Source organism: Vanellus vanellus (genome assembly GCF_965231255.1).
Source record: "Vanellus vanellus genome assembly, chromosome: 1".
Taxonomy (NCBI): domain Eukaryota; kingdom Metazoa; phylum Chordata; class Aves; order Charadriiformes; family Charadriidae; genus Vanellus; species Vanellus vanellus.
In genome coordinates this window covers 118,641,936-118,659,644 of record NC_138905.1, presented here as the reverse complement: position 1 = coordinate 118,659,644, position 17,709 = coordinate 118,641,936, and the positions used below count along the sequence as shown (strand labels likewise).

The window sequence follows — 17,709 nt, the reverse complement described above, 5'->3', positions numbered from 1 at the left end:
AACGCTCCCTCCCGGGTCGACCGGCGCTGGGTGGGGCGGGGGGCGGGGCCAGGCGGACCCCGCCCCCCCGCCCGACGGCGGCCTCCCCTCGCCCGACGGCGGCCCCCCTCGCCCAGGCAGAAAAGAGGCGGGGCTTGCGCCGGTCCCTCCTGCCGCCTGTGGTTGGCGTGGGCTGTCACGTCAGCCAATCGTGGCGCCCCATCCTCACCCATCCTCCGGTGACGCGAAGCGCTCGCTTCCGATTGGTGGATGGCCGCGTCGCTCGCGGGTCTCTGTCCCCCCCCACCCCCCACCCCCCGCCCACCCCTCAGCTCCCGGCAGGCGGAAGAGTCTCGCCCAGGACGGGGGGTACGTGCGGCCGCTGTTTTCCTGCCGTTCCGCTGGCGCCGGTGGGGGCGAGGGGCGGCGGGGCAGAGGGCGGCCGCAGCGCTGAGGGGAGGAGAGGGGTTGGTGAGAGGGTAGCTTAGGGACGCCCGCGTCTGACGGCAGCGCGCGCCCGCTTTGCCTCCAACGGCCCTCGCGCGCCCCGGTGGCCCGGAGCCGCCTTCCCCTCGCCAGGCCGCGAGAGGACCCTGCGCTGCCCCCTCCGCCCCGGGGAGCAGCGGCTCTTCCCTCCGTCTGCCCTCGGAGGCTGGGGCGGCTGCCTCCGGCCCGGCCCGGTGCCCGCAGGCACCCCTCGGTGCTGGTCGGGGGCAGCGCGAAGGGGCTCTGCGGGGGAGGGTGTGGGGGGTGTTCGGCCACCGTTCCCGGCCCGCCGGCCGGAGCCGTGACCTTCTGTCGGAGCGCGGCCGGAGGAAGCGGCGGGGCCTCTCTGTCTCCGGGAGGGGGGGGGGGGGGACGGTGGGGTGGGGGTGAGCGTGGGCGACGTCGCGGGGCCACAGCCAGGTCTGTATCGGGTCCCCGTTATCCGCGGGAAGGACTGAGCGGAAAGTTTGAGGTCCGTAGATGAAATTAAAAAAAAAAAAAAAATTTCCTAAGTAACGCTGCCCTCAGCATAATAATTACCATCAGGACTTTGATTGCTGCTTTGGGATTCTGACTCGTATTGCCCCGTCATGGCTTGAGCCCATTAAATAAATATCGATGCACGTAATATACTCTTATGAGCAAAAATAGGCCCGTGGATAATTGCAGAATTGATTTCTTTTTCTGCCTCTCTCAAGTCGTCAAACTTTAATAGCATGCTCAAAGAATACTCTGTGTAAACAGCAGTCATGTTGCTCTGGGGCTGAGCATCACACAGATTTGTGTAAGGCAATTACCTGTTTAATAATTTTGCCACACAGCCTTATTTTTGTGTAAGTTTATTTAAAAGTTCCTTTCTTTTCTCTTTCTGTCTTTCTGTAATACTTAAAAACTAGACAATAAAGCATAGGGCTATGGTACATGGGAAACTGAAAGTGAAACTGCATGTAGTTACTGAAATGAATGAGTGGTCTAAAGACCCCCCCTTAAAAAAAATTACAGTGGACTTGATAAAAATGTCCACACAAGCTTCTTACAGTGACCTTGTCAAATACCTTTTCATTGCATGTGCATATGAGGAAAGTATGTGGCTTAAAGCATATTCTGATTGGTTACTTGTAGAAGGTGCTGGTGCCTTTGCGGAAAATAAGTTTTTCCTCTTGGCTTTAAATTTCTTTTCTTCCTTTTATCTATCTTTTGCTTTCTTCTTTGGAAATAGGAAGACCCGTTGTTTGCTAACTTGACAGTATTCCGGGGCCCTTGTGCAGCTTAAGACAGTTTTCTCTGTGCAGGATTTTTCTATTTCCTTGAAACTGCTTTAATATTTTGTTCAAGTAATCAATTTGTTTTGGGCGAGAGAAACTGATTTTCAGATTAAAATCCTGAGCTCTGATTCTTGTGGTTTTGTTTCACTTCACTTGTCTGAATAATATACTAGTTGTTTTTATCTGAGCGCTAGTGTCTACCAAGTATTATTTTTACAGTGAGTATGACTGTCCTTGTTAGTTCTTCAGTCACCAGTTTGTTCTTATGAGTGTTCTTGTGTTTCTATTTATTGGACCTGAGTGAGAAATGTTTCCCGAGAACAGTGGGAGAACCTGTCTGCCCTTGGAAAAGGGGAGGAGACAGACTGTAGGAAGGGCGTTGAAGGACAGCTAATGCAAAGGGGTTTACCCGTTTCCTTGGTGTGAAGTATGTGGATGTAAAAGTTTAAACCAAGAGAGTGAGTTTTGTACCTTTATCCAGGTAAGAAAGTCCAGCTGAAAGCATCAGTCTTCATCAGAGTTTTTTTGTCTGTGTAGTAGGGTACATTTGGGCTGAAACCTAGATGTGTATCCATATTAACCTGTATAAGGATAAACTGTAGCCTAGCTCTGGTGGTCTTGGGTGGAGACTCAGCTTCACAAAGTCACTGGTCTTTCACAGTTCAAATATAGCTTATTATTTTCTTCCTTCTTTGCTAGGGTGTTGAGAACTACGTACATGTGGAACACTATCGTAGAATCACAGAATGGGTTGGAAGGGACCTTCAGAAATCATCTGGTCCAATCCTCCTGCCATGAGTGGAGACATCTTTCACTAGATCAGGTTGCTCAAAGCCCTGTCCAACATAACCATGAACACTTAAAGGGATGGGGCATCCACATCTTCTCTGGGCAACCTGTTCCAGTGTCTCACCACCCTCACAGTAAAGAATTTCAGCCTTATGTCCAACCTCTTTTGGTTTAAAACCATTGCTTCTTGTCCTGTCACTATAGACCTTGGTAAAACGTTTCTCTCCGTCTTTCTTACAAACCCACTTTAAGTACTGAAAGGCCACAGTAAGGTGGCCCCAGAGCCTTCTCTTCTCCAGGCTGAACAACCCCAGCTCTCTGTCTGTCTTCAGAGGTGTTCCAGCCTTCCCAAGTGGGAGGCCCCCATTTTTGTGTCCCTCCTCTGGACCCACTCTAACAGGTCCATATCTGCCTCATGCTGGGGATCCCAGAGCGGGAGGCAGTACTGCAAGTGGGGTCTCACGGAGGGGAGCAGAGAAGGAGAATCATCTCCCTCCACCTGCTTCTTGTTATGTAGTCTAGGATATGACTAGCTTTCTGGGCTGCAAGCATACATTGCTGGCTCATGTCCTTTTTTTCCTACAAGGCTGCTCTCATTCCGTTCATTCCCAAGTCTGTATTGATACTGAGGATTGCCCCAACCCAGGTGGAGGACCTTGTACTTCACGAGGTTGGCATGAGCCCACTCCTCAAGCCTGTCAAGGTCCCTCTGAATGGTGTCACTTCCCTCTAGCATGTTGCTGTACCCCTTCCCTCCAGCGTATTAAAACCAATATTATATAATAGCTAGGTGTTTATTTAACAACTTGTGAGTGGGTGGCCAAGCTGTTGCATTTGGATTGGCTGTGTACTGTCCATCCTTCCCCTAAGTCTGATAGGCAATTTGCTTACCTTTTAAATGAGAGCATGTGAAAGTAGTTGGTTGGATTATAGGCTGGATGAATTGTTCTGGCATCCTGCAGTCTGCTTCCTGCTCTCCTTTTTCATGGAAAACCCACAGCCCTTACTTGTCTTGCCTGCTACACGTGAGTGCCCTCAAATGTGCATTTGGTCAAAGATGGCATTGTCTTCTCACAAAGAGAGGAGTATCCACACGTTGGACACAGAACATAGGCACATTCAGTAAATGTTGGAAGAAATGGCATATCGCTGCTTTTTAGTCATGTATCCATGAAGTCTGTACACATATGGAACTATGTCAGTAGTGGGAGAAATGTTTAATTGTTTTTACTGTTAAGTGGGCCTCTCTTGAAATACCTGTATGAAGGACTCCTTTGCAGAATTCTGAATGGCATCAGTTAATGTTTAGATCATCTTAGAAAAAGGGCAGCGGCATTAGCACCTCTGTTTCCTTTTACTGCCTGTTGTATTCTTGCATGCCTGCCCTAGCACTGAGCTTTCTTTGTGAAATCAAAGCTACATTCTGGCATTAGACATGTGTAGAAATAATTCTAGACTTCTTGTCCGTGTTCTGTTGGAAATTCTCTGCACCTTGTTTCTCCATGTTTCTCATCTTATTCCAGTGAAACAGAAGAATTGTGCTGTCAGTAGTCGTTGTTGTAGAAAGACTGCCAGCAGATAGTGTACATCTCACCTGTTCACATTACGTAGGGTGCTTCTCTCCTGAGCACAAAAGTAAGGTTAAAGCAAAGTGCAGGTTTGTGAGCCAGCATCGAGCACCAAAAATACAATTTCTGTTAAAATTATATGCTTTGACAGAAGGTTGCCCTATATCTAAGAAGGTATTTAAAAAAAAAAATCAACTTTTTCTAGCCCCTGTAGCTTCACTCATTTGTTACTAATGCAGTTGTGAAAACTCCATTTGATATCCAATAAAATTAAGTATTGAGAGATATTTTGGCTCGGATTTTTGAAGTGAGCAAAATGCCTCTGTTTTGTCATCTAATGTTTAAAAACCACTTAATTATTAAGACATCTTTGTGCAATGTATGGTATCCATAACATTTATCATTACTGACTGCGAAGTTGAAAGGGTTTTACTGAATAAGTGCTAGTCAGTTTTTGGATTGGAAGCTGGCTTAATTATATTAGCTGGCAAAACAAACTATATATAACCTTTAAATCATAGAAGGGAATGATTTTTTTCATTTTGTTTCAGCCTGTTGAACTAGAGGATTTTTGCAGCAGTAAAAAGATATTAATTCACCCAAGAATTTAGAAGGCTATTTCTTAAGTATCACAGAAGGGTTGAGGTTGGAAGGCACCTCTGGAGGGCATCTGCTCCAACCCCCTATCTCAAGCAGAGCCAGTTGCCCAGATGGCTTTTGATATCTACAAGAATGGAGAGTCCACAACCTCTCTGGGCAACCTGTGCCAGTGCTTGGTCACCCTCACAGCAAAACAATGTTTCCTGATGTTCAGAGAGAACGTCCTGTGTTTCAGTTTGTGCCCATTGCCTCTGATCCTGTCACTGGGCACTGCTGAAAAGAGCCATCTTCATCCTCTTCGCACCCTCCCTGCAGGCATTTGTATACATTGATGAGATCCCCCTGAGCCTTCTCTTCTCCAGGCTGAACAGTCCCAGCCCTCTCAGCCCTTCCTCATAGAAGAGGTTCTCAAGTCTCTTCATCATCTATGTGGCCCTTCACTGGGCTCTCTCCAGTGTGTCCATGTCTCTCTCATACTGGTGATCCCAGACCTGGATACAGTGCTCCAGGTGTGGCCTCACGAGGGCTGAGTAGAGGGGAAAGATCATCTCCCTCAACCTGTTGGCACACTTCTAATGCAGCCTGGGATACCACTCACCTTCTTTGAAGTAAGGGCACATCTCTGCCTCATGCTCAACTTGGTGTCCACCAGGACCCCCAAGTCCTTTTCTGCCAAGCTCCTTGCCAGCTGGGTGTCGGCCCCCAGCACATACTAGTGTGTGGGGTTGTTCCTTGCCAGGTACAAGACTGGGAAATTCCCCTTGTTGAACTTCATGAGGTTCCTGTTAGCACATTTCTCCAGCCTGTTAAGGTACCTCTGGATGGCGTCTGGAAAATTTCTGTTGTTGTTGACATACCTGAAATAATTTTTTCCAGTGGCTTTTCTTGACCCACTTTCTGAATTGCAGTAGGACTTTATGTTATGTTTGAAGGAGGTGATTTTATTTAGATATGTTAATACTATTTCAGTGGTTCATTGTGGGGGAAAAAAATCCAAAGGAAAATAGAGCTCTGAAGAAACACAGCTTCAGTCATTCTGAAAATGGCTGAAAATGTCTTTACAGGCAAGGTAATAACTTTGGTCGGTTTGCCATAACCACCGTTGTGTTCAGCGGGGAGAAGAAATAGCGTAGCATGTTTGTCTATTTACTCCTGCCTGTGGCCAGCCACAGCACGGGCTGAGAACCGTGTCCTCTGTAGTGACACCAGCAATGGGAACTGTGAGCTGTGCTCAGTGTGGGTGGGCAAGGAGCCGGCAGGGGCAGGGAGGGAGAGGAGAGGTGAGGAGGAGACACATTCACGGTTTGAAGAGGAACAAATAAAGTACAGATGGGGCCATTTTAAGAGTGGAAAAGAAGGAGGGGCTGTAGAAGCCGTTGTAAACATGTAAGAGTACAGTGCGGCAATTTTGTGTGAAAGTTTTAGAAAGAATAGAGATCTGAAAATTGCTAAGTAAAAGTGTAATCTAGCAAAATACCTATAGGGTTGAGCCCAGATACTGTACAAAAATAAAATCATTTTGGAACTGAGTGATGGATTTTAATGCTCTAAGGTAGCGTCATAACTATGGATGGATTTTTGGAACTAGATTCAGGAGGACAAAGTTTTATTTTATTCATAGGAGGTGGCCTGTGTTTGTAGCATAGGCAAACCCTGTTTATTTATTTATTTTTAGTTCACTTCTTAGTGTGGACTTCTAATTACAGTTATTAACCAGAAAAATGTTCTACATTAGTCTGTCCTGTAATGTAATCGTAAAGGACGTTTGTCTGTTGTTAGCCTCTAACAAGTATCTGGAAATTATTTATGGCAGGTTGGGAAAATACAGAAGTTGACAGTACTGAATCAAAAAGAGAACAGCGTTAAGAATGGCTGTGAGTCACTGCTAAACAGAAAAACTGTAAATATTCTAACTTCTGATACTCAAACTATATATGCTAATCATCTTACACTGTGAGAATAGAAGCAGTGTAGTGCAGCACCTTTTATAGCTACTGTCTCACCAGATTGAGAACTGTGTTGTTTCAGTAGTCACTTTGTAACACTAATTAACTTTGCTTTCCTCTTCCTGTATTTAACGTTCTGTGTGATCTTCTCACTGTGAAGCGGGACATTCTTTACCCGTGGTATTAGTTGATTCACTGAGTTGATCCCTTTTTCCCTGTGTTAGAAAGGCACTACGTTATCTGTCTTATTTGGAGACTGGAAATATGGGTATCTTATGCAAGGTTCCTTGGCCTGACTCAAAGACCAAGTTCTGGTCTGCGCATGAAGCCCTGCTGTTATGTATCTTTCTTTTTTTTAACTGCTAATGCCAGGGAGAGCATTATGGTTTGAAGATGATATACTCACTTTTTTGCTCCTGTTTTTTGCTTGCTTTTATTTTTGTTTCATACATTTGAACAAAGAATACATTCTATTTCATATCTCTTCTGTTTCAGATACGATGATTTATATATAATGCATATGTTTTTGGGTTGTGTGATGATTTTATTTTATGATTCTGTTTGTAAGTTAGGTGTTTGGGTTTGTTGTGGTTTTTTGTTTTTGTTTTTGTTTTTTTTTTTTTAAAGAGAGTTCAATATAGAATCCATAGAATATATGGAATACTTAATTCCGTAAAAAAACCCGCCACATTGTAAAATTGCTCATTAGTGTTGTCAAACATCTCAAGATTTTGCTACTTTGTATTAAATGCATCTTTGGCTGTGTTTCAGGTATTTCAGACACAGTTGTTAATGGAAAAATTCATGTATAAGTACAAAATAAGAAGGGCAATCTAATCTTAGAGGAAATGGCAGGATTCCTAGACAACTTCCGGTGGCCAGAGTGTGAGTGCATTGACTGGAGTGAAAGAAGAAATGCCATCGCTTCAATAGTTGCGGGTGTATTGGTAAGTTTTGAGAGGATGTGAATCATAACTGTATTGACAAGTTTGGAAGTAGGACAGTTACATTTTTGCTTTAAATTTTGTGAAGTTTCACTTTTAACTGCACCTCAGTCCAGTATATTATTGGTTCAATTTTTTTTTAAGTGTAATTGTTGGACAGCTTTTTTATGAGTCACATAACTTTGCATTTTGTCTGATAATGCTGTACCATTTCTGTTATCTCGTCTTTAAAAAAGATTTAAATTCCTAGTGGATTTTTTTCATAATTAGATATTTTAGAACACCTATGTCATACATAGTTTGTATCTCATATGTGTTTAGAATCTGGATTCTTGTTCTTAAAGCTGTACAGGGAATTTAACCATACACTGATACTTAATTTGAATAGAAAATGTGACTGATTCCCAAATGCTCCTCCTAAAACATCAATGTTAAGGTTTATGCAGAACTTGCATACCAAACAGATTTAAGAGTCCAACTTAAAGCTAATAACTTTCTAGAATGGTTTGTACTTGTTAAAAGACAATTAAACCGATGATATGCATGAACATTTGCCATGTTTCGTCTGCCTGTCTCTGTATGCTTCCAGCCTTGTAATACTGGTCTGTTTTATTTCTAGTTTTTCACAGGTTGGTGGATAATGATAGATGCTGCAGTAGTTTACCCTAAGCCAGAACAAATGAACCATGCATTCCATACCTGTGGGGTGTTTTCAACACTAGCTTTTTTCATGTAAGTATATATAAAGGGAGTTCTTATAAACTAAACATGAGCTGTTAAACATGTTTTTTACTAGTAAATATGGTATACAATAAAACTGTGAATCGCTTGGTTATAAATTACTTACGAGTAATCTTGTCATACCTTTCTGCGTGGCAATGTAACCTTTTTTCTTTTCCTATGGCCTTTGTTTCTGATTGTAGTCTGTTTATTCATTGTTCTGTCTATCCCCTGCCATCTGGTTAGAGTAAGTTTCTTTTCCTGTGCGCTTTGGCTCAATGTAAGAAAGAAGACCTTCCTTTATCTAAGTGGCTTTCTGTAATAAGTGTTTAGTTTCCTATATCAAAATTCATGTAATGCTGCCTAGTTGCTTACCTCTATATTAAATATTTGACTGCATTTTCCCCTGTTTTTAAATAATTTTTACAGATGTCTCTGGCCCAAAACTTCCTCAAATGGGACAGTCAGTGGCATTATAACTACTATATTCTTTTACTGAATTGTACAAAATTGGTGAGAAAAAATTAGGCATTTGGATATGCAAGACCTTAATGCTTGGTATCTGACAGTTTCTGGGTTTTTTTCCTTAGCAATGTGACTCATTCTAAGAAAATGTATTGTCCCTCCTTACAGGGTGTCTCTCACTTGAATACTTAACGGTATTCATTGTGAAGGAAAGCAACTCGTATCATCATCATGAGAACACTGTGTTACTGGCTGTTATTATTCCTGTGAAGTGGCTTTAGATATTTTAAAAACTTAAACAGCCAGAAAGCAACCAGGAATATTTCAATCACTAAGAAGGGCAATTCTTTCATCTTACAGGTCTGTTAATGTAAAAATTTAAGTAAAACTTATGAACAAATATGGGATTTGCTTGAATTCCAGTTAGAATCCTTCCACTAAGGGACATGTAATAATAGTATGTGACTATACAGAATGCCAAGTAATTTTCCCAGAATTTCTTGCATCTTAAAAAAAGCTAGCTTTTTACTTATAACTTTATTAGAAAATCAATTTTATCTGAAGTGTATACACTTTCTTGTTCCTAGGATAAATGCTGTATCAAATGCACAGGTGAGAGGAGACAGCTACAGTGACGGATGTTTAGGAAGAACAGGTAAATTAACAATCAGGTTGAGTTGAAAGACTGATTATTTAGGTGTTGTTTTTTTTTTTTTTTTTCTAAGTGGTGGTTAAACAAATAATAATCAGAAGTTCAGGAGTAGAAGAGAACTTCTGTGAAGTTAATTTCTTTACAAAATTAACACTTGGAGATTAGTACTGTCTGCATTAAAAAGGTGAACTTAGAAAAATTCAACTTCTGTTTATCTTGAATACCTAAACTTTCCTCTGCCAATCCTGTATAGCTGCTGGAAGAAATGAGTTTCTGCCTTGTGGTAGGCTATGGAGCAGACATTCCTTAAGAATGTCTTATTTTAGAATGTGTTGCAAACATTCTGTTTCCTCTGTATGTCACCTACTGTGTGGTGTCTGTGGACCTGGTGTCCTCTCTCTCCTTTCGTTCATAATTCCTGTACTATGAGAGCGTCCCTTGGGAGGCAGTTTTGAAGAGCAAAGGTGCCCAGGAAGGCTGGGCATACTTCAAGCAGGTGGTCTTAAAAGCACAGGAGAAGGCCATCCCCTTGTCTCAAAAAACAAGCAGATGGGGAAGAAGACCAGCCTGGCTAAATAGAGAACTTTGGCTGGACCTCAAGAAAAAAAGGAAAGTTTACATTCTCTGGAAAAGGGGGTTGGCAACTTAAGAGGACTATCAAGATATAACAAAGCTGTGTAGGGGGAAAATGAGAAGGGCCAAAGCTCAATCAGAACTCAGCTTGGCCACTGCAGTTAAAGACAATAAGAAGAGATTCTTTGAGTATATCAATAGAAAAAGGAAGACTAGGGAAAATGTAGGCCCACTGGTGAATGAGATAGGTGCCCTAGTGGTGGAAGACACAGAGAAGGCAGAGTTACTGAATGCCTTCTTTTCTTCGGTCTTCGCTGCTAAAGCTGTCCCTCATGAATCCCATACTCTGAAGGCAAAGGGGAAGGTCTGGAGAGAGGAAGATTTTCCCTCAGTTGAGGAGGACCGGGTCAGAGACCACTTGGCCAAGCTGGACATTCACAAGTCCATGGGCCCTGATGGCATGCATCCGCGAGTGCTGCGAGAGCTGGCGGATGTTATTGCTAGACTACTCTCCATCGTCTTTGAACGGTCATGGAGAACAGGAGAGGTGCCTGAGGACTGGAGGAAGGCTGACATCACTCCGATCTTCAAAAAAGGCAAGAAGGAGGACCCAGGGAACTACAGACCAGTTAGTCTCACCCCTGTCCCTGGGAAGGTAATGGAGCGACTCATTCTGGATGTCATCTCCAAACACGTTGAAGAACAGGAAGTTATTGGAAGTGGTCAACATGGATTTACCAAGGGTAGATCGTGCTTGACCAATCTGATAGCTTTCTATGATGTTATAACTGGTTGGCTGGATGAGGGGAGAGTCGTGGATGTCATCTACCTTCACTTTAGCAAGGCTTTTGACACTGTCTCCCATGACATCCTCATTAGGAAGCTGAGGAAGTATGGGCTAGATAAGGTGACAGTGAGGTGGATTGAGAGTTGGCTGCGGGACAGAACTCAGAGGGTCGTGATCAGCGGCACAGAGTCTAGTTGGAGGCCTGTAACCAGTGGTGTCCCCCAGGGGTCAATATTTGGTCCAATTTTGTTTAATATATTCATTAATGACCTGGATGAGGGGACAGAGTGTATCCTCAGCAAGTTTGCTGATGATACCAAACTGGGTGGGGTGGCTGACACCCCAGAGGGCCGTGCTGCCATCCAGCGTGACCTGGACAGGCTGGAGAGCTGAGCAGAGAAGAACCTAATGAGGTTCAACAAAAGCAAGTGCAAGGTCCTGCACCTGGGGAGGAAGAATGCTAGGCACCAGTATAGATTAGGGGCGGACCTGCTGGGAAGTAGCTCCGAGGAGAAGGATCTGGGGGTCGTGGTAGACAGTAAATTATCCATGGCCCAGCAATGTGCCCTTGTTGCCAAAAAGGCCAATGGAATCCTGGGCTGCATAGGGAAGAGTGTGGCCAGTAGGTCGAGGGAGGTCATTCTCCCCCTCTACTCTGCACTGGTGAGGCCACAACTGGAATACTGTGTCCAGTTTTGGGCTCCCCAGTTCAAGAGGGACAGGGAACTGCTGGAGCGAGTCCAGCGAAGGGCAACTAAGATGATTAAGGGATTGGAGCATCTCCCTTATGAGGAAAGGCTGAGAGAGCTGGGACTCTTTAGCCTGGAGAAGAGAAGGCTGAGGGGAGACCTTATTATGGCGTACAAATATCTAAAGGGTGGGTTGAAGGAGGATGGAGCCAGGCTCTTTTCAGTGGTTCCCAGTGACAGGACGAGGGGCAATGGGCACAAGTTAGAACACAGGAAGTTCCGTTCAAATACACGGAAACACTTCTTTACGGTGAGGGTGACAGAGCACTGGCACAGGCTGCCCAGGGAGGTTGTGGAGTCCCCTTCTCTGGAGATTTTCAAGACCTGCCTGGATGCAGTCCTGAGTAATGTGCTCTGGGCAATCCTGCTTTAGCAGGGGAGTTGGACTAGATGATCTCTAGAGGTCCCTTCCAACTCTGAAAATTCTGTGATTCTGTGATTTCCCATGTGGATCCCAGCATCGTTTTCATGTGATTTGTAGAATGCCTCACAGGAAATCTGGTAGGATTTACTGATTTTTGACCTAGCGTACGATGCTTTTTTCTGTGTCATTCATAAATCAGCTTGAGAGAATCTTTGTATAGAAATATTTTTCCATTCCCATGAGTGAACAGGTTGATATTTTCAATGGCCCTGTCTTCCTTTTTCAGCAGGTAATGTCTACCTATGGGAGATGTTGCCCATCTGAAAATACCTTTCTGAAATAAACATAGGAAGGGTTTGGTTTACGTACTTTATTGGAATGCTGTCTTTACCTCAGAAACACTATAGCTTTGGCAAAGTACCTCATTGTTATTCCACTCCAAGTTGTGTTAAATGATGTTATAGGCATTCCCTATAGGTGAGGGGAAACTTCTGGTAGTTGTTAGCTCACTAAAATGTGAGGAATCCAGCTACTATGTGTTTTACTAGTGAAGGCAGATTTTGGTTTATCTTGTCCTTCATACAGGGTTTAGCCCTTTTCCTTTGTGCCTTCAGCAAGATAACATATTGTATCGCAGTAGCAGCTTGGATCATCTGTCACTGTGGATAATAGTCTACATGGTTCTCAGAGGTTTTAATATTTCCTGCAGGTGCTCGTGTCTGGCTCTTCATTGGCTTTATGTTGATGTTTGGTTCACTTATTGCTTCAATGTGGATTCTTTTTGGAGCATATGTTACACAGAGTAAGTTGTTTTTTTTTTAGTTTTCACATATAGAGAAGTACTTCTGCTGTCAGCCAAAAGGCAGAATGTCCAGAAGAATGGAAGTGTGTGGTCTAGTTCAGGTCTAGTTTTGTAGTCAGAAAATGATACTATGAATAGTGTTTTAAATACACCTTCCAATAGAAAATAACTTAATATTTCCTTTGTTACTTACTTTGCAGACACTAATGTTTACCCTGGATTAGCGGTGTTTTTCCAAAATGCGTTGATATTTTTCAGGTAAGTTATCTGGGCAAATTTCCTTCCTTCCAAAGGAGTATCTGACTTACCCGCTTCAATGCACGCTGATACTCCTGGAAAAAAAGTTCTGAAAGCTGTATGCTGACTCCAGGCTTGACCTTCCAAAATGTGGAATTTGCTCCTCTCAGTGTAGGGCCTTCCATATTTCAATTTATTACCCACCCTGACCTTTACTTGAGGAGGGTGGCATGTAAGCCAAAGGGACCTTTTGGGTCACTGAGTAAACTGGCATCGTACAGAAAACTGATGTGATATTATTCAATGCATAAACTGATCAAACTATTTCTTAAAACCTGATTTTTTTTACTTTGCTGCTTTTTTTTCTACTCCCTTTGCTCCAGTGTTTAGAAACAATGTTTTATTTGCCCCTTCTCAGCCCATGAGAGGCTCTTCATTGCTCTCATATTTCTGTTAGTCCATCTCTTTCTGATGTCACTGAATTTACAGCTGTGGAAGGTGGATGACCAAGGCTATATAGACAGTATTCTGGAGAGATATTGTCAGTGTCATGGTAATAATGCTTTCATCTCTGTACTGCAAGTACCGTGGCATCTATCGAAACAGCACTAGGTGGGAGATCCTATTGCTCTTTTCCTGACTATTTCATACCAATGGCTCGATTATCTGATAATCGATACACCTGGAATTGTTTCTACCGAATGAGCTTTCAGTTAAGAGCGATATTTTATTTATCCTAAGAGCATGGTGGTACATTTTGTAATATTACACTTAGATCAATTTCTCTTAGTTTGCTTAATATCATTAAGTATATTATATGACACTTTGAAACTATCTGCATCTGTAATAACTCTTTTTATGTGTATAATGCATTCTGCAATCCATGAATTTTATTAATTAATAAAAGACAATGAAAGCATTAAATAGTGTAACTTCAAGATCAGTCACTGAAAAAGTCCACATAACCTTCTCTTTTGCAAGTTCTTACCCACTTAATGTGATAACAATTTTCCTTCTAGTACTGAATCAAATGCTTTGCAGTGAGCTGGACCGACTGGCTCAATTATGCTTTCCTGTTTGGAAAATCAGTTACGTTCTTGCAGAAAATAACAGTTCCTAAATCTCTTCTGTAGTCTTGCATGTGATTGAAATGCAATACTGATGAAGGCAGACTTTTGAGAATAGTTTGCCATGCGTGAAATCTTTAGTCTTATTGCAGTAGTTCAAAGAACTAATTTCTGAAGCTGCTTTTTGTTTCTGAAAGTATCTTTCCTTAGTTTCTGTTGTACTGTGTGTAAATGTATTTTAGTTTTTTTTTCTTTTGTCTTCTAAAATTTGTTTGCTAGGTATGAACTGTCAAGACAAATTACAACCTTTTTATTAAAAAAAAAAAAAAGTTTTATCTCACCATGCACTTTAGGCAGTAACTTCTGATAAGTCCACCTGTTGCCATAGACTCCTTTCCTTGGACCAGACCTGGGTCAATCAGCGATGCCCTTCTCAGTGTCCTTATCCAAACCTTTTGTTCTGATTTAATCAGATGCTCTTCCATCAGTGTTGTTCCATAATGTCTGTATTCCCTGAACCATGTGTCTCCTTCAGGACTACTGCTTCAGTCCTGCATGTTACACCACCAGGTTTTTTTTTTTCACTTAGTTTAACATGCTGTATTAGTAGTTCTCTAGTCAATTGCCCAGGTGTCTACCTCGTTTTACTTATAGCTTGTTATGGTTGTTCTCAGTGTCAGTATTTCTCATTTCCCTCCCTCCACATTCTCTTATGATTTAGTATGACTGTGCCCTTCTTTACCACCTGTTTGTTGGCTATAAGAAAAAAATAAAGAAGAAGGAACAATAAGGAAATCATGCTTGGTTTTGTTCCCTCAACATTTTTTTTTTATTCATAACAATATTTAACTGCATCCAACCTTACAAAAGGAATTTTGGAAATCAAATTGCAATTTGGATCTCACTTGTCCACCACAGGATTAATATTCTTTCCGATTTTCTCATAAAAATTTAGTTGCTGAGATTCTATCCTAGTGTGATGCATTATGTTCAGCTGATTGCCAGATGCCAGCATGAGACTTGCTGCTCTGTAACTCTGTGGATCAGTCCTAGAATCTCTTAAATACCAGAATTTTTTTCCTTGGAGAGGGCAGCTGCTTTTACTGTGAGACTGGCTATTTTTTTTATTTGAGCAGTTGCTTCAGCTGGATCTCGCAGTTCTAGCAATGCATAGTAAATTAAATATAGGTATAAAAAACAGGTACTGACTTGAATAAAAGTTAAGGTTACTGGAGGGATGTTGATTTGCAGCGTAGATAGTATAAAATTATAAGGATACTGTTAAAATTACTTTTTCCACCTTATGTATGGTCTGATTTTTTTTTTTTCTCTTCCCCCCCCCCCCCCCCCCCCTTAGTACTCTGATCTACAAGTTTGGAAGAACAGAAGAGTTATGGGGATGAGAGATCACATATAGCATTGTCTGTTCCATAGTTGCTATGTCGTAAGATGTATGTAGATATATTTACGTTTATTCTTGTTTTGCTTTCTAAATTGTATGGACTGAGACAAATTACAGTTTCTGTAATAAGCTCCCTCTTTTCACAGGACGGATTTGTGAATATGTACATACAACTGTATATATATCTTAAAAAGGGAATATCAGGCTTTCTTTCTGAAATAATCTTTGGGCTTATTTCTTCAAATATATGGGTTTCCATCAACTCCTAAGACTTGATCCTCTGAACCTTCACGTGTGTCAGAGACTTCAGGGGAACTGTTAGTGAAAAAGCAGGATAAAGCCCGTCCCCTGTAGTAGGGGTTGTTGCTTTTATGCATAGGTGAGCTAGAGCCGATTTTGCCTGGGCTGCCTGTGTAACCTGACGGAGTAGCCAGCGTGTGGATGTGACCCAGATAAGCCTGTATTTAATGAGGGTAAATTCTATTGTATGCTGAGATAAGAGCTGATTTTAAAAATTTTGTATAACTCTTCAGAAAAATATAAAGTAGCTATTTTTTTGTAAAAGGTTACAAATTTTTAAACAAGGCCCTATATTAAGCAGGTTCTGCGTGGCAAATCAAACTGTTCTGGACTTCTGATTGCTGTAGCACAAATGACACTTGGTAGCACCACAGTCCTTAGAATTAATTTCATGCTGTTCAGTGTAATAGATACCAATTAGTATGTATTATATTTACTCATATTAGAATACCAAAAAAAAGACCAAAACCAATGCCAGTCATACTTAAGAAATATAAAGAATAAACAAGGGTCAGACTAACGTCTTTGAAATTATGCTAGCATAATTTTCTTCAGGCAAAGCTTTTTGCTGATAAGTGAACAGTTATCCTGCTACCTGTTACCTTTTCTATTTAAAAGGCAAGCATTTCAAGTGGGGATATAGTAGATGTATTTATTGCTAACAATCTTACCTTGAAATAATTGCCAGTTTTAGGACTGCCATTCGCCCCAGTTAAAATGTATTTATCTCCGAAATTTCATGGACACTTTATGGGAATGCTTCCATTATTGAAATCCCATTTCTTCTAGCTGGAGTATACAGAAAGGGCAAACAATGACGTTTTATAGCTTTGGGCTGATCTTGTATATTCATCTTGCTATTAGCGACTTCCTTATCTCATGAGGTCTATGTGGTTTTTAAAGCATTTGAATCTACCTTGTGTCTAAAAGCTTTTATAACTCTCCGTGTATTGACATCGCTGACCAAATGGTATTGAACTGCAGAATGTAACTTCTGTGCATGGTTACTGTATACTGTTAGTCATCCACCTGCTCCCTTGTGGGAATCTCTCCAGTGGACAGAATATGAAGCAAATACTGCAGCTGAAATCGTGCTACTGGCTAGACTAACTTCATCCCTATTTCACCATCCTGCAGTGAGTTAGGATCTATTCACCGGTGTTAATCATAGCTCTGTACATAAGTTGTCTGTTTGGTTGTAATTTCAGAAAACTGCAATAAACTTTATCTTATGTTCTCAAAATAGTGAACTTCACAAAGTAATTGTACAGAACTCTACTTAATAGCTCAATTAGTATTGATCTTTAAGTGACTTTTACACCAGCTAATAAGTAAACCCAAGGGTTTTGTTTTCAAGTCTATCAGTTTCTTGCTTAGGAGCTTGGGAATGTTTGTTGGCTTTTTTACTGAGAAACGCGCGTAGCCTAGAACTAATCCCACTTAAGGTATCTTCCATGTTGACACTTGAACAGCACAAGCTAAGCATTTGACTCTGGAAGAACTCTTACAGCGTGCTTTAATGCAAGTACCTAGTTAAAAACCAGTTTTCTTCAGAGACGGGCAAGAGCTTCTTTCTGAGGTTACCTGCGTTTCCTACCAGAAGCTTCCTTGTGAGTATTTCCTGACCATCCCTTCTGGTTTTAGAGAACTGGAATGGTCATGCCATCTATACAGCTGCTAAGAGGAGAAAAGAGACAGCTTTGAGGAGGGCTTTTTAAAGGTTTTTAACTTTGGCCTATTTGTGTAACTGTAAAAATATTTAGTTACAACTATATCTCCAACAGAATTCTGTCTAGTGTGGGGCTGAGTCAGGAAGTCGTATGCTGTATTGCTAAATAATCACAGGAGATGTTTTAACTGCTTTCTTATATGTTCTCTATAACGCATGTAGATTGTTCCTTTGGCGAGCCTGCAGTTCTTCATTTGTTGACAGCGCAGTATATAAAAAGAACATGGATGAACTTAAAAGCAGGTATTATGCAGCTTGTGGCTGACTCGAAAATTCTTACCAGAC

At 41.9% G+C, this 17,709-nt stretch overlaps 1 protein-coding gene across 1 annotated transcript; it reads left to right on the top strand.

Annotated features, from left to right (window-relative positions):
* Positions 1–324: 324 nt before the first annotated feature.
* Positions 325–17,013, top strand: TMEM50B (transmembrane protein 50B). The gene is made up of 7 exons (XM_082496056.1): positions 325–348; positions 7,405–7,580; positions 8,197–8,309; positions 9,350–9,417; positions 12,597–12,689; positions 12,890–12,947; positions 15,351–17,013. Exons 2-7 carry the CDS (start codon positions 7,482–7,484, stop codon positions 15,394–15,396), a joined length of 477 nt encoding a protein of 158 aa, XP_082352182.1. The 5' UTR covers positions 325–348; positions 7,405–7,481; the 3' UTR covers positions 15,397–17,013.
* Positions 17,014–17,709: the final 696 nt, after the last annotated feature.

Coding starts and splice junctions, on each gene's coding strand:
- TMEM50B (XM_082496056.1), top strand. CDS start 7,482: ATGGCAGGATTCCTAGACAACTTCCGGTGGCCAGAGTGTGAGTGCATT. Junction 7,581..8,196: donor CAATAGTTGCGGGTGTATTG/GTAAGTTTTGAG, acceptor TTTTATTTCTAG/TTTTTCACAGGTTGGTGGAT. Junction 9,418..12,596: donor CGGATGTTTAGGAAGAACAG/GTAAATTAACAA, acceptor TATTTCCTGCAG/GTGCTCGTGTCTGGCTCTTC.